We start from the raw sequence: 16,650 nt of genomic DNA on the forward strand, positions 1-16,650 counted from the left end.
TAATAGAAATAAGACTCGTGAACCCGAGATAGAATACGCACCCCAACAACAGGTCTTTATTAAGAACCCCTTTGCTAGTCGACAAAAAACTGCCCCTCGCTATACACAAGATACAGTTTTAGCTAATCTACCCATTCATATATATACGTCGAAAAAACGCGGCCCTGTAGCAAAATCAAGGTTGAAACGTATACCTAAAGCGGCCAATTTGTTACAGGATTCTGCTAATGACGCTACTTCCATTGACGCGACCTCAAGAGATAAAACTTGAGAACCTGGATGACGGACCCGGGTTACTACCCTACAACCTTGGACTTATGAGACTTACGACACACCATCATACATTTCTTCAATACGTAAACTTGACTGACGTAGAGAGTAATATCAACTCAATGCAATCTCAACTACTAAGCTACCAAGACCGATTAACAAACGACACCTTTCCAATATATGAAATTCAGATATTATATCTTTCTAACAAGCTTGATAAAGTTCTTAAGCAGTTACGATCTTTGGAACCGAATCGCGTTAAAAGAGGTCTTGTAGATGGATTAGGTTCAATCATCAAAGGAATAACAGGAAATTTAGATCAAACTGATGCTTTAGCATATAATAGGGCTATTAAAACGTTAGAAACCAATCAGAATGAAATAGTTAAAGAATTTAATAATCATATTAGTATTAACAAGGAGTGGATGTCTAAGCATAGTAGTGTGTTAACCCAAATTTTAGAAAACCAGATCAAAATTAACACTACGTTGAACTTGATTATCAATAGTGATGTACGTAGAGAAGAAAGTCTAGTTAAATATGCCAAGTTTGCTCAACTTCTAGAATTGTTAACTGAAAATGTAGAAGATCTAACTCAAGAATTACTTAGGATAGAAAATAGTTTAGCTTTTATTCGTGCTTCGAGCACGCATCATTCAATGATAGATATAGATATACTAGAATCAATAGTTAGTAGATTAAAAGTAATTTACGGTAGAGAGCAGATTTTAGATTTAGAACTTAGAGAATATTATGATGTTATTATTCCGGCATCATATTATGTCGATAGAAATATAGTTTTCGTTTTTAAGTTTCCTATAGTATCTAGAGATAAGTATGACTTTTATAGATTATCCATAGTTCCTAATAAACACGCCCAAGCCCTTATACCACCCTTTCCTTTCATAGCAACAAACGAGTTGTCGTTCATGTACATAGAGGCAGAATGCCCGAAGTTAAAAAACTGGTATCTCTGTGGTAAAGCGATTGTTCATCAGATTCGCACCAAATCGGATTGCATCCAAGAACTCATCATCAACCGAACCCTTCAGGAATCCTGCGAGCTCACTACTGTAAATTTGTTACGGGAGGCCATGGAAAAACTCGATGATCAGCACTACGTAGTATCATTCCCTCAGCAAACTAAAGTACATCTCACTTGCAACAATAGAAGCCACACATCACTTCAAGGAAGCTATCTCATCACGGTTCCTATCGGATGTCGTTTCAAGACAGGACAATTAACCATTGCTAACGACAACGATGAGATCAGAGGCCAACCCCTCAAATTAATCAACATATCCTATGATATTGGAAACCAAAAGATTGCAGCAGCCCGCATCAATCTCAACTCCATCGATCTGCGAGGATTACACCACGCCCAAGATAAAATCCTAATCCAGCATCCTTTACACATTGACAGCGTACAATCAGGTATCCTCCATCACACAACAATACCTGTCTACTCAATACTTTTGTGTGCGGTCATATTGGCTCTCATACATATGACTAGACAGCGCATAAAGAGACGTAACCGAAGGAAAGAACACCAGCAACCATCTGCAACCGAGACAGAAAGGAAAACGGGTAACCCTGAAAATGTTCCGGCGATATTTTCACTGAAGGTCTAAAATAGTCGCCGTTCCAAGGGGGGAGGAATTACGTATACCTAACTGAAGCAGATCGCCGACGTTGCAGTTTCAGCGTATTGTGGATGTGACGACGGCTGACCTCAATTGGGCAACTCATGTTATTTTAATTTAATTAAAATATTCATTCTATATTCGATCGTCGAATGTATTAGAATAATTTTAGATATAATATTTCATTGTAATTTTTATTTAATTAAAGTATTAGAAAGTTTTTTGGTTTTTTTTCCAATCTGTGGCTGTCGCATACTTATTTCGCATACAACTTGAGTATATGACGTGAAGCTTATAAGAAAAATAACAATATAAAAAGTACAATCACATTACATACTCATTTACCAATAACCCATTTAATTCGGCGATCCGTCATTGTCAATAAACCACATCCCAGTGCGGAAAATACCACAAATTAAATGTCATCGTTAATCTATTCTCAATAAAGTTTACATTATAATAATGATCCCATAATGTACTAAAAGAGATATTATATCGGTTTGATGGATTACATAGAAAAATATTGTTTGATAATAACACGTACAACGTGTTTAAAATAATGAGCTAGATCATAATGGTATCGTAATTTTTAAAATAATTAGTTTTGCGAAGTAAGCTTGCAGAGCTCAAAATAAATCGTAAGTAAGTTGGTTATTTCTAATTCCATTTAATATAAATACAGATATAATATTACTACTTTTCGTCACAAAGTTAAAACTATAATATATTTCGAAACCGTCATAATAATATAGATAAATGTCGACCATAAAAAATTATATGAGTATTGAATACAATCCTTTCTGCCAACATATTATTAGCATGTTAAAAATATAGAAACTTAAATGATGTCTAACTGAATTTAACCGAAAAATATTACCGTCAATTAAACGGATAAAAATAAATTACAATAGCAAACGGACAAAAGAAGTTCCCAGATCACGAATAATAGAATAAAGAATTCACTTTTTTCAAGAAAAAGAATAAATACAATTTGTCCAATGTAAAATCCAAATCTTAAGCTTTAAAAGTTGGAATTTCTATAAAATCTGTCCCAAGGGAAATCTTGTTAACTGAGCATTTTATAAGCACATTGTCTAGCTTCCCTGCGGACTTCCGGGAAATTTGTTTAAAAATATAACTGTTTTTACCTGAAATACAGTATAAAGTGGGATAGAAAAACAGTTTTTTATATCGTATCATATGCACAAACATTAAAATAAATACAAAATATACTGTATGAGATCATGAAAATTTTACATGTATTTAATGAAGTGAAAAACTAAGGCCCCCTTTTGGAAAATACAGGGCAAACATCAATTTAAGTTTTCAATTTTTTTGCCGGTTTTTTTAGTATCTACAGGAATCGAACTGTTTACACCATCATACAAATACAACACTATAATATCTACTATATCAAATTGATTTATATTTACAAAGAATAACTAAGAGAGAAAACAAACTATAAATTATCCCGATATAAAATACGACATTAAATTAATTGGAATAACAAGTTCCCAGTTGTTTCAAATCCGAGGTTTAACGGATTTCATTTAAACCAAAACTGAGTTTCAGTTAATTTCGCTAACTGTTTAGCTCTAGTATTTTAGCGGTACCGAACTTATAATAGTTTAAATAAAATGGACTGATTCGATCTCGTTTTAAACTTTAAACAGCAAAAACACCACATATGCAAATGTGCATTAGGATTTAGGATACGATGATTCTTCATCAAAAATAGATTTTATACTCGAAAATCTCAATGTTTCGAGTTCAAGTTCCAATAAAAGTTTTTACCGAATCAAAATAAGGAACAAAATTTGAAATTTGTGACACGAAATATAATCGAAAAGCTCTAATAAATAAAAAAAAACCATTCATAATAAAATTCTATATTTCCTTCTATTATATGAAACAAAAACTAGAAACCTCGTACCTCATTACATACATTTCCTATGATCGTTCGATCAGAAGGAAATCCGCTGAATCTCAACCCGTATCTCGTCGAGTTCCACGATTCCAACTTCACAATTCTTAATGAGTTTTGCGTCTTTCACCGCGCCTCAAAGCGTTTACGTATGAGCCTATAGATTAGCCGGATATTACCTACGAACTTCAATGAGGAACTTTAAGAAAGAGTTATGCTAAAGCTTGCTATAATAGCTCTATATAATAGCAGCTAATGAGCTAAAGGAGTAAAACTATTTATTAGTTTACATAATATTATTAGCAGAATACGATAGACTAGTAAATTGCTTCGATATTAATGCAGTTAAAATTAATATGTTTGATTAATATTGAATGATATTTCCGATTTAATAGGTTTCAAGTCGCATTGAGTTATGAGTATTAATACAATGTGAAAACTTGATTTTCATATATCTAGCAATACAGAAAGCATTTAAAAAATCGACAAATATGATAGTTTAATGCCTCAGGACAGATTTCATATTTTTTTTAGCATTGTGAGCTTATTTCGTTTATGCGTTGGATTTAAAATGTCATAAAGCTTTTATAAACAAAGGAATTAAATCAGTAGGAACTGATGATATCTACTTGTCAGTATCTGTGATCACAATTCCCACAGAAGTGACAGATTCGTATCGTATTTTTTTATAAAATAAAGTATTTATCAAAATAATATAAGTTAGGTACAGTTATAGGCAAATTCTTCTTATAATTATTACTTTCAAAAGCTATATATACAAATCCTTTGTAGAGACGTTTATTACTTTGCACTTATGTTAATGCTTAGTCTTTGTTATGTATGATCTTCTGGTTTATAAAAACAAAGAAATTCTCTTCGTATGCGCACCAAGGGCCGATCAATTATGCCCATAAAACTTATAAGTTCAACATATGCGGGTCCCTTCAAATCTCCATACTACTTTCCATCATGTGGGGGTGCGTGATAATGGATATTAATTACACTAGGTACAGTACCTTTGGGTGATGCACAAATAACCACACACTCACAGTTTTAACGTTTATTACTCCACGTAGAAGGAGAGAGACAATTATTAGATACAAGCAACACTTTGGGCATGAAAATACAAGAACAAAAAGACACTGACTAGATGCGCATTCGGTAACTAAGATCGAACTGTTAATTTTACAATTGTGAAGAAACATGAAGAAATATTCCGATCTACCCGCTGGGACCGTGATAATTTCGTCGCGGCACGCATACTACGCGAATACCGCGACTCCGTCATAAAATAATAAATATTATAATTATTTTGTATGAGTGTAATGCATGTCTGTATTTTTTGTGTTTTGTGTAATGAATGTTTAGTGTTATAATTAAATACGAATATAAATATGAAATAAAATATTTAAATACATGTTGTGTGTAATATATAGGTATGATAAAATACATACACTAAAATATCGTGTGTTAGCCACATCACTCCCCTCCAGAGACCGGGTTAAGGGCGATAAAAGTCTGGGAAGTGAACTCTCCTCCCAGAGCGAGTGGTATATGCCACAGGAGCACTGGGAAGAGGTAGGGAAGGATCGGGAGGTGGAAGAGCGGGAGAAGGAAGGATTTCGGTAGGAGACGACAGTAAGTAGGCTGGCTTAAGGCGGTCTATGCTAACTGTCGTTGACTTTCCTTTTAATTTAATTTTGAAAAATTTGTGATCTCTTGAAATGACCTCATGTGGCCCTGTATATGCGGGTTGTAAAGAGCCGCGCAGTGCGTCTTCCCTAAGGAATACGTGACCACATGAGGCTAAATCTTTGTAGATGAATATGTTTTTCTTACCATGATGTTTAGTTGGTACTGGGCGAATGTTCCTGGCGAAATTTGTCAACCGAGCTGATAAGTCGGTGATATCGGTAGTATAAGACGAAGTGTCGTGACCAAAAAATTCACCTGGTAGGCGAAGTGGTTCACCGAAAACCAGCTCGGCTGAGGAGGAGTGCAGATCCTCTTTCACAGCACTTCTTATGCCGAGAAGCACGAGAGGTAGTGTTTCTACCCAATTTGCGTCAGCGTGACAGGTAATTGCAGCTTTCAATTGTCTGTGGAAGCGCTCCACCAAGCCGTTGCACTGCGGGTGATATGCGGTTGTCTTACGGTGATCGAAACCGATAGACTTAGCGAGCTGCTGGAATAGGGCCGATTGAAATTGTGCACCGCGGTCGGTAACGACGTCGGTTGGACAACCATAACGGGCTACCCAGCAGGACACGAAAGCTTTCGCGACAGTTTCTGCGGTGATGTCGGTAAGTGGTACAGCTTCCGGCCATCGCGTGAAGCGATCGACGGCTGTTAAGCAATACCGATAATCACCGCAAGGTGGTAAAGGGCCGATTAGGTCTATATGAACATGTTTGAATCGCGCTGAAGGTAAAGCGAGCGTACCAATAGGTGACGCGACATGCCTGTTTACCTTCGAGCGCTGACAGGTCAAACATGCCTTAGACCATTCGCGGCAGTCCTTCCGCATTAAAGGCCAGACAAACCTCTGTGCAACGAGCTTGGCTGATGAATTTGCGCCTGGGTGACTCAATGAGTGCAGACAATTGAAAACCTGCTGACGCAGTTGTGTTGGGACGAAAGGTCTGGGAGTCGGTGTACTGACGTCGCAGTACAGTGGAGTACGACTTCCAGGTAAATTCATCTTTTTAAGGCGAAGAGATGATTCACCTGTGAGATGCGCGGTGAGCTCAGGATCTGTAGCTTGCAACCTTGCCATCTCTTCTAAGTCGACAGGTCTCTGCAGTTCACATACGCGCGATAAAGTATCGGCGACGACATTGTTTGCACCGGATATGTGCTGTATGTCGGTTGTGAACTGTGAGATGTAGTCGAGGTGTCTATACTGACGCGGCGTGCAGTTACTTTTCCTCTCGTGGAAAGCGTAACACAACGGCTTGTGGTCAGTATAGATCGTGAAATGATTAGCCTCCAGCATGTGTCGGAAGTACCGTATGCTCTCGTAGATGGCAAGGAGCTCTCGATCGTAAGGAGAATACTTCACCTGTGACGGGCTCAACTTGCGCGAGAAGAATGCGAGCGGCTGCCAATCGTCATCCTTAAGCTGTTGTAGGACTCCACCTATCGCTGTATCTGAAGCGTCAGTGACGAGTCCTAATTTAGCTTCACTGGCAGGATGAGCGAGCAGGGCTGCTTCGCAAAGGCTTTTCTTACAGTCCTGGAATGACTGCAGCGAATTTCCTTCTATGACCACGGGATGAGAACCTTTGACAGAACCTACAAGCAAAGCATTTAATGGTGCTTGAATTTGGGCAGCATTGGGCAAGAAACGTCGATAGAAATTAACCATGCCCAAGAATCTTCGTAGCTCTCGAACAGTTCTTGGGACAGGAAAATCAGCAATAGCTTGCACCTTGCTGTCCAAAGGTTTGGTTCCCTTTTCAGAGATTTCGTAGCCTAGAAATGTTACCTTAGGAGCGCCGAAGACACACTTGGCTGTGTTAATAAGAACACCATAATCTCTCATACGGGTAAAGAGTTGGCGCAGGTGGTCTTCGTGCTCTTGTGCTGATCTGCTGAATATCAGGAAGTCATCAAGATAAGGATAACAGAAATCTAGGCCTCGCGTCAATTCATCGACAAATCTCTGAAAAGTTTGACCTGCGTTGCGAAGTCCGAAGGTCATAAAAGGAAATTCGTACAAACCGAAGGGTGTGGTGATCGCTGTCTTCGGGATATCGCCTTCAAAAACAGGAATCTGGTTGTAGGCCTTAACTAAATCGATGACAGAAAATATAGTACAACCAGACAGACAGTGTGAAAAGTCCTGTATGTGCCTGATCGGATACTTATCTGGTATCGTTCTTGCGTTGAGAAGTCTGTAGTCACCGCATGGACGCCATCCATTGTCCTTTTTCGATGCGAGGTGAAGCGGAGACGACCACGGGCTGTCAGATGGGCGGGCTGTTCCGTTGGCTATCATAGCCTCGAATTCCTGCTTCGCTATTTTTAGTTTATCAGGAGCCAAACGCCTAGGAGAACAGGAGACAGGAGGGCCAGGAGTTGTGCGAATGTGGTGTGTAGTGTTGTGTTTGACAATACCTGGAGTACCAGCGGGGCGTGTTAGTTCTGGGTATTGCGCTAAAATTTTATGATAATTACTATCACCACCAGTTACAACCTTAACACTAGAAATATTACAATTAATCATATTACAATTTATTGCTGAGCTGCTGACATTGGTTAAGCCATCGATCAATTGTTTTTTACTTACGTCAACAATAATTTGGTAGTGTGAAAGAAAATCTACACCAATAATAGCTTTAGTGACGTCAGCTACAACAAAACGCCATGGAAAGACGCGACGTAAGCCTAAGTTGAGATTTAACTGAATGTAACCGTAAGTATCGATGACAGAACCATTGGCAGCACACAGTTGATAATTAGTTTTACATCTTTTTTCAGACACAGCAGTTATAGGGAAAACACAAATATCACTACCAGTATCTATTAGATATTCAACATTAAGAGTGGGGTCTGTTATGAAAAGACGACCGGGGGAAATGGGGCAGGCGTTAGTCGCCATCACTGAGTGTCGTACGCATTTCGTGTCGTGCGATGCCTTGAAGTCGCATGGCTTAATGCATCTGTTAGCCTTTGTGCCATGTTTATTATGATACCAGCAGATAGGGTAACGCCGGTAATTAGAGTGGGACCGTCGAGAAGAAGACCGTGGGCGATGATGTGGAGAGGGACCTCTGCGCTCGCGGGGACGGGACCGGGAACTGCTTACTTGGGCGGACAGCGCGCTCACCTGGCGCGTCAGCTCCGCCACCTGGCGTGCCAGCTCGTCCATAGGTGATGTAGATGAAGATGCCGCCGCAACATGAGCGGTAGGGGCCGCGATATCATTCACGCGATCAGCTAACTCAGCCAGAGCGTCCAGGGACAGCGTAGGTTGTGACGCAACGATCGGCTGCAATCCAGCAGGTAGTCGGCTGGTCCAGATCGTTTTCAAAAAATCTTTTGGAATTTCGGGACCAGCTAGATGTTGTAAATGCCGCAGAAATTGAGACGGCTTGCGTAGTCCCAGCTGCTCGTGCATCAACAGCTGTTTCACTTTATTTTCTCTGGATACAGACAGTCTTTTTATTAACTCTGATTTCAATTTATTATAATCAGCAGGGCCGGTAAGGATGTCTTCAACCTCGGCCGCATACTGTCGATCTAATGTTGCCAATATGTGATAAAATTTGGTAGCATTGTCAGTAATGTTCATAATAGCAAATTGTCCTTCGACTTGTGCAAACCATATTGCAGGTTTTTCAGGCCAGAAAGGTGGGATCCGTAAATTAACGGATGGTTGCTGGGCGGGCGACACGTGCGGCGGTCGTTCCGCCATTTTGACGCACCTTCGCGGTTGAGTATTAACTCGATCAGCGTTTTCGGAATCACTTGCACTGGACATAGTTTTTATATATATAGTGTTCAGAGGGGTCACCAAATTGTCACCGTTGACGGTGAAGTAATCTTCAGACAGAATCGTATAACAGGATGCCAGGTGTGGGAAATCCTCAACAAACATTTGTCTAGGTTAACTGAAAGTCCGGAACGGATCGTTGGAAAAAATGATCTATTGCTATAGAATAGAATCCATATTCCTCTACTATAGCTGGTGGATGTTTGCAAAGTCCCATAATTTGCTTTGGAAAGATTTTTGAAGAAACATCGCTGATTGGAGGCATTCCAACAGCTTGCCTGGACAACACACTTATGTTTGTTTGGTATACAATAATGATCCTGTTTTGTCAAATCCGGTTTAGATAAAATTGTTTTATACAAAATTATATTACATTCTATTGATAGATCCTTGCAAGCTATTAAAGTGATCTAATGTTATTGGTTTTGTACTGAGCAACTACAAGCAAACAACATCTTTAACATCTATAACAGCAATTGCAAACATGTATTTTGTTGATCGAATATCATGAATGATTTCTGGCAATATGTACTTGCTTGTTGGTCTTTCTATATTTAAGAATACAATAATTTAATAATAATTGCATTATTTAAAAATGCCATCTGGTAGTCTCTACGTCCATTTAGTGTGTATACTTTTTTTAGTTACTTAGTTGCCGACAATAAAAGTAGACACTTTATCCAATATTGAAGTAAAATTATTTACGGGTCATTGAAAATCTGGTCAAGTATACATTATAATACAAGCACCGAGCACGTACAGAAAAGAGTCGTTTTACGAGCATATTCAAGAATGCATAAAATCGCTCATAAAATTTTCTACATTATTTTTAGTCCATTTTTATTTTTATATTAAATTATACTGCAATTTTATAAGAAATGATCGTATAAATCTTAAGAAGAGGTCAAACTATTCTCAAGTTGTTTGAAAGATAGAGATAATAGGGTGCTGCCAAGATAGTTGAGTGACAGTTTAAATTAAAAAATAAATTAATATTTTTAGTTATTTTCTAGTCTTTAGACCTGTTTAGTTGTGTTGATAGCGGCAGATATTATAAAAATCTGTTTATTGTTGTATGTCTTTGAAAAATTGTTAAATTGTTGTGTACGAACTTCTTCTGGTAGATAAATCACAAGATTATGCTTATGAAGACTTTGAACTTGATTATTTATAATGAATTGATTGACTTAATTAACATAACGAATTTACTTCATTTTAGCAGGAGTATCGAGCACAAAACAGATAGTTCATAATAAGTATAAAAAATACAATTTTATTTCAGAACTTACGAGCTCGCTTGTCCAGCTTGTTTATTATTATTGCAGTAATAAAATAAATAGCACGCATACCTGCAGTCACCGACCTTCTAAAAATATTTTACGAAGAAAAATACAGAGACTTACACTACTTTAAATTTATTATCAACCCCTCAAGTCCATCTATATGATAATCTGACATTCGTAGCTACTATTTGTATGAAAATCATTCAAAATGGCATATCGCTAGGTGCAATGCATTTGAATTGCTGCATTATGTATTCCAAATATTGTTTATTTTCAGATAAATACTTTTATACATTTTTCATAATACTTTGTGTTATATTGAAAACAAAGTTCTGGCTGAAGTTTACGAATAAAGGATGAAAATTGCATAACTTTAATAGAGGTGGGGAACGGAACAAAACCACAATTCAAACTTAACACAATTTTCCTGTTTAATAAGTATAAAACTCTAATAAAATTTGTTGAAATTGTATGCACGTATCTATTATCCATAATATTATATAGCTGCTACGTTTGCGCTAATTTATTGCACATAAATTGAAATAAATACAAATATATTTTTTTTGTATAAAATCACTTCTAGTTTTCATTTGAAATAACCATTGAATAGAATGTTGATTGCAGTAGGTATTAACTTTTTGACTGCGGGGACCGGCTCGTTACCGTCAATACATAAAGTTCTTTCTTCCTTTATTAATTTGTTTTTAGTTAAAACAATGCCAAAGAATGTAATCCACATTTTTTGGCAGCGTTAATTATTAAATACTAAAAAAATAACAAAGAAGACAATAATTGCAGATTCTTTTAAGGAAATAACTACAGTTAAGTAGTAACTACTACATATATTTTATTAATATGGAGCCATGAGTAATGTATTTTGATTAGAATAACAAATATGAACTTTAATAATCAAGGTTATCGTTTATCATGAATGAGCTTAGGCAAGTCATTTCTTTATATCTTGCATAAACTTGAAGATATCATTTAAAATATGTATCTACGTATCAATTATTGACAATAATACTATTACTAATATAGTATATCAAGTAAAATTGATTTAAAATATTTACAATATTTTTTCTTTGTTTTCCTTTCCGCCCTCAGACTTACCGGGGCTTGCTTTTACTTCATCTGAATTTCCGCCTAGCCTCCAATAAGTTTATATTTGATATTTTAGCGTCTTATGTACATATTTTATATACTACATCTAATGTATAAAAACTTAAGTATATTGTACGTACTAAATAGCCAGCATTTATAAAACAAAAGACATCTAACAACTCTTAACAACACTGGAACAAGTGCATAAAATATTCAATAAAAATAAAACTAGGAAGAGCGAATCGACACAACGATTGTACAGAACAACAAAAGCATTCCGTAGTTACCGCAGGTGTAGATGAGCGCGAATATATTCGTCGACATTTTGCGCAATCCAGATTAAAAGCGACTCCTGGTATTGTGAGTTTTCCCATTTTTTACTGAACTTTTATTGTTGTGAATGTGGGGTGTTGTGGAGATACTAAATTATACAAGTTAGATAAATGATTACAGGCGGGTGACGCTTGGGCTTTGGGAGTAATATATTTATTTACCAATCATATTACCAATTTATTAAAATGGATTATCATTATGTATGAATTTTAAAGAAAACCGTTTTAACACATAATAATAACATCATCTATAAAATGATGGCATGTAATTACTAATTCCGTACACAAAATAACCTTTTCGCTAGTGATTTTTTTTATTTCGCGGCAGTTATTCCTAGGTTTGCATTTTCATACAGAAATATTATTATATACATTCGTTGTACAATTTTGATTTAATAAAAGTCAATAAATAATAACTATGAGAACTATATTTTATTAGGTGATAAAGAGAGACACGGATTTTGTATTGTTTTTCAATTTGTTTTCATTACAGAAAGTTATTAAAAGTTGGGATTTTCTTGAAAAGAATAAAAAGTGTTTTATATTGTATGTTTCTAATCATAAATTCATTCGAAAAAATGCTTGCTAATATAAAAATTATATTGATATCAAAACATCATTTTAAATATAGCTACGATTGTTGTAATTAGTAAATAGTAGATAAAATTGTAATAAATTTTATAATTTTGCTACATTATGATTATTATTCATTTTGATTTATGTAAATAAATATTATTAATGTGTATATTTTTCAATGCATCTTCTATCAACTATGACCATATTTGATTATAAATGATTAACTTACAGTTTTATGAATTCAGTATCAATTACATAGTGCAATCAGATATACATCAATTAATTAATGGAGATAAAACCCACTAATAAATGTTCTCTTAAGATAGGTCAAAAAGCCTCTTTATCGCATACCTACCTAACTATAAGTTTAATTGATAAATTTAATAAATTCTTCATATATTTCTCCTAAGAAATTACATAAAATATCCAAATTGAAGAAGAAACGATAAAAAGTTAACTTATTTGTTACAAATTAAATCTAATTTATTTCTGATTGGTTCCTGAAAAAAGAGGAAATCGTTACCCTAAAAATTACAAAGCACTCACGAAACAATAGTACATACAGGTTAAGGTACCATACCTACATATTTTGCAAGAATCAAAAGAATGTTCGTAGGTACTAGGTAAATAGGATATAAATTAAAAGAAACACATTTATTGTCACTATAATACTTTTATTTTGGCATTATGACACTATTGCAGGTGATATTCCGACATTTAATTTGGAACGATTTGAACAATAATATTTTTTATTTTATATTATTTAAAACTAAAAAATCTCCTCGACCTTACTGCTTCGGCTCTTCCTCTTTTTTCAAACTGTTTGCCTGAAAGGAATTAAAATAAATATTAAATTACTTATAATATTATTATGATGGAGGGATGGATGTTTGTTATATAATATAACGCAAAAACGACTGAACATATTTCAATGATACTTGGCAGTGCAGCTCATGTAGCAGAATAACACATAAGCTATAGAAATAATTAAATTTGTTCGTGGTTCCATCAAATTGCAAGGAACTATGACATTAATAACAAATTAAAACAATAGTATTAATAATCGTTGATGTATCACATCAAATATACCTGAATACAATTTCCCAAATAAATTAAATTTCTATATAAAGAAAGTAGCACAAAGACTAACTCTCTTACATCTTATACCATTGGACCAATCGTGAGATAAGAGAGCAATCAGAATATCCTGTCAAACGCACTCTCCATAAATTTTTAAGTGGACATAAACGCAAAGTATGTAATTGAATGCGATAAGGAGCTATCTAATGTAACTAGTAAAACCTTAATAAAAAGCAAGATAAGCCGTAAATTAGTATACAATTCATAGAACTATAAAAATTTTAAAGATGTCTGTTTTTGTTTTTGACCAAAGTTTTGGTATCATTGCACATTTGTTTCACATTTTGATAACCATTAATTCTATTCTCCTTTTCTAATTCTACTAAATAAAATACAAAAAACACACACAAAAGCAAAATTTTAACTTACTGCGTTCTGCACAGTGTCAACGAATTTGTTAAAGCCATCCTTGATATTGTCAGGGTTCAAAACTTCCGATAACTGGTCAGATACTTTTTTGCCAAATTCTTCAGCTGTCTTTTGAATTTTTTCTAACACGTTTTCATTTTGTTCGGTGTCACGTTTTGTGATTCCGGCAAGAACCTGTAAAAAAGTAGTGTAATAGTGAATATGCTATTTATTTACAATAATCAGTATGATAATATTTCGTTCATCTTATAAAACCACTATTTCAAAAAAAAATATTAAAGAACATCTGGAACTGAATGGTTTAGTGCATATTAAGTGCCACTTTTTCTCAATTTTTCACACGACAATTAGAACGTGTATTTCGAATTTAATATATCTATCTGAGAAGAGACCGAAAAAAATTCAGGCAACCTCAAAGTTACAAATAATAAACATATTTATTATACATAATAACACACATGACATTATTAATAATATAATTTAAAATATTCACAACGATTTCGTACAAGTTTTCAAATAATTTTCATACATTAATAGCAAGCTAAAATATTAACAATTGCACTAAAATTAAAATAAACCAAAAAAATACTCACACTGACGAGACACACAGACAACAGAATAGCCAACGTTTTATGCATGGTGATAGATTAGCACGACCTTCCTTGTCAACAGAAAATCTCTTACTAAACACATTTGGATATTGGCCGCATTTATCTTAACCTCTTGTTTGCTCTGTTATCTTTGAACTGAGGTCATTATTAAGGTAATTAATACATGGGGTTTAAACATCGCTAATCTTTAGCTCCCGGAATCATCTAGTTTACTGAACTATTAGCTTCAATAAACAACGCATTAGAGAGGGATTGACGTACAGAATAGAATAGATAATAGATAGAAGAGTAAATATTTATTTCACAAAGATATCGTTTGTTTTTAGATAGGATGTTATTGATAAGTTATTTTTTGTGTGTAAAACTTTCTTAGCCATGTGATAATTAACTTCGGTAGAGTTTCGATTATAATATATGTTATTTATTAGATTAATAACTATATTTAAGTATATTTTTTGTAGCTTCATGGCCATTGTAATTGAATAATTATTGGTGTTTTCATTATTTAGAAGATGTTTTTCACTATTTAATAATACGTAAATTAGCATAAAGTGCGGTGCTTGATGCCTTGAGAAGGACTATAGGAGAGCTTTATAAAGAAAGTTTAAAGGCACTTTTTTAATTTTTTATGGTGGATAAAATTATGTACCTATTGACGATTGATAACACAACTTGACAACAAAACATTGCGAAGATCTGAAAGTAGCTTTTCAATAAAGTGTAGGTACCAGAAAAATGCACGATTGTTAGATATTTTTGTTGAAAAACTGTTGCATGACAATAATATGGTTTAAATCACTGCTATTACATGAAGTAGCCTAGCAGCTTTGATACCAAAATGAATTGACAATTTTTGGTAAGCAGGAAAATGACATAACATACGTATTATGGGCAAATTAAGTTGTCAAGCCGTGATTAACAAAAGGTCATTGGGCATTTTGTTCGTACTTTTGACACACGGTCCACGCAAATATATTTGGGCCTTTTGTGCAGCTAACTATTAGGTACTGTAACACGGTAATGGTAATTTTAGTATTTTTATAGACCATGGGAGAGTCTCGCAAAGGAAACTTATGTAAAATGAAAAATCATTTTTATTTATAGGATAGGTAAATAAAATATTCTATATCTAGACATGAATAAGAAATTCTATCAAAAATTAAAGGCGTCATAGTTTCTTAGTAAAGTGTAGATAGCAGAAAAATGAACATAAAAATGTAGGATGTATGTATGTATGGCTTGCTTCGCTTGCCCTGATTAATCGTTTTCAGTAATCGCCTTCATTCATTTATATTCATGTACAAATTACTTAAAGAAAATCCGTAAAAATAAAAAAATGTGTGCGTGTACTAGTGTACACAGGTAAGAAGTGAAACTTCTTTATGACCTTATTTTTCAAAAAATAATTTACTATAATATGCAATTTTATAGAAATACATTGAATCACGCGTGGTAGGGATAAGAAAAAGATGGCGCATAATGAAAAATGTCACGCGTAACGAAAAAATGTTACACTAAATTTTTTTCCAACCCCGATAAAGAAGTTTCACTTCAATAAAATAAAAAGAGACTAATTATAACGAAGTTAGTAAGAATGATATTCCTTAAAGGAGCATCCGATATGGTTTATATTTAGCTTAAAATGATAAAAAGGTTAATGACCTATTTACTTTATCAATTTTAAACAATAGCGTATCCGAATTACGTTGTTAGTCAATGAAATTAATTATTATGAAAACTTATGTGATAGCGACCGTGTATTGCAACATTCTTGTATCTATACTTAATATTATATTATAACTGAAGAGTTTGTTTGTTTGAAAACGCTAATCGCACGGCCACGAACTACTCGTTCGATTTTAAAAATTCTTTCGGTGTTAGATAGCCTATTTATTAAGGAATAC

At 34.6% G+C, this 16,650-nt stretch overlaps 2 protein-coding genes across 2 annotated transcripts in view; one reads left to right on the top strand and one right to left on the bottom strand.

The window, feature by feature from the left end:
* The window catches only part of Sol1 (CUB domain-containing protein Sol1), a 214,667-nt gene that overhangs the window by 109,078 nt on the left and 88,939 nt on the right, over positions 1–16,650 (top strand). The gene's annotated exons all lie outside the window — the stretch shown is intronic.
* On the bottom strand, positions 13,294–14,862 carry LOC149908545 (uncharacterized). The gene is made up of 3 exons (XM_090102307.1): positions 14,729–14,862; positions 14,136–14,309; positions 13,294–13,453 (listed from the first exon to the last, which is right to left on the bottom strand). Exons 1-3 carry the CDS (start codon positions 14,771–14,773, stop codon positions 13,415–13,417), a joined length of 258 nt encoding a protein of 85 aa, XP_089958433.1. The 5' UTR covers positions 14,774–14,862; the 3' UTR covers positions 13,294–13,414.

Source organism: Colias eurytheme, chromosome 5 (genome assembly GCF_061535395.1).
Source record: "Colias eurytheme isolate Ceu_HAF_F1 chromosome 5, ilColEury1 Martin Lab GWU primary, whole genome shotgun sequence".
Lineage (NCBI taxonomy): Eukaryota > Metazoa > Arthropoda > Insecta > Lepidoptera > Pieridae > Colias > Colias eurytheme.

Bases quoted from the DNA above. Each gene is read 5' to 3' on its own strand.
- LOC149908545 (XM_090102307.1), bottom strand. From the start codon at position 14,773: ATGCATAAAACGTTGGCTATTCTGTTGTCTGTGTGTCTCGTCAGT. The intron at 14,310-14,728 runs GTGAGTATTTTT...ACTTTTTTACAG, and splicing joins TGTCTGTGTGTCTCGTCAGT to GTTCTTGCCGGAATCACAAA. The intron at 13,454-14,135 runs GTAAGTTAAAAT...AATTCCTTTCAG, and splicing joins TTGACACTGTGCAGAACGCA to GCAAACAGTTTGAAAAAAGA.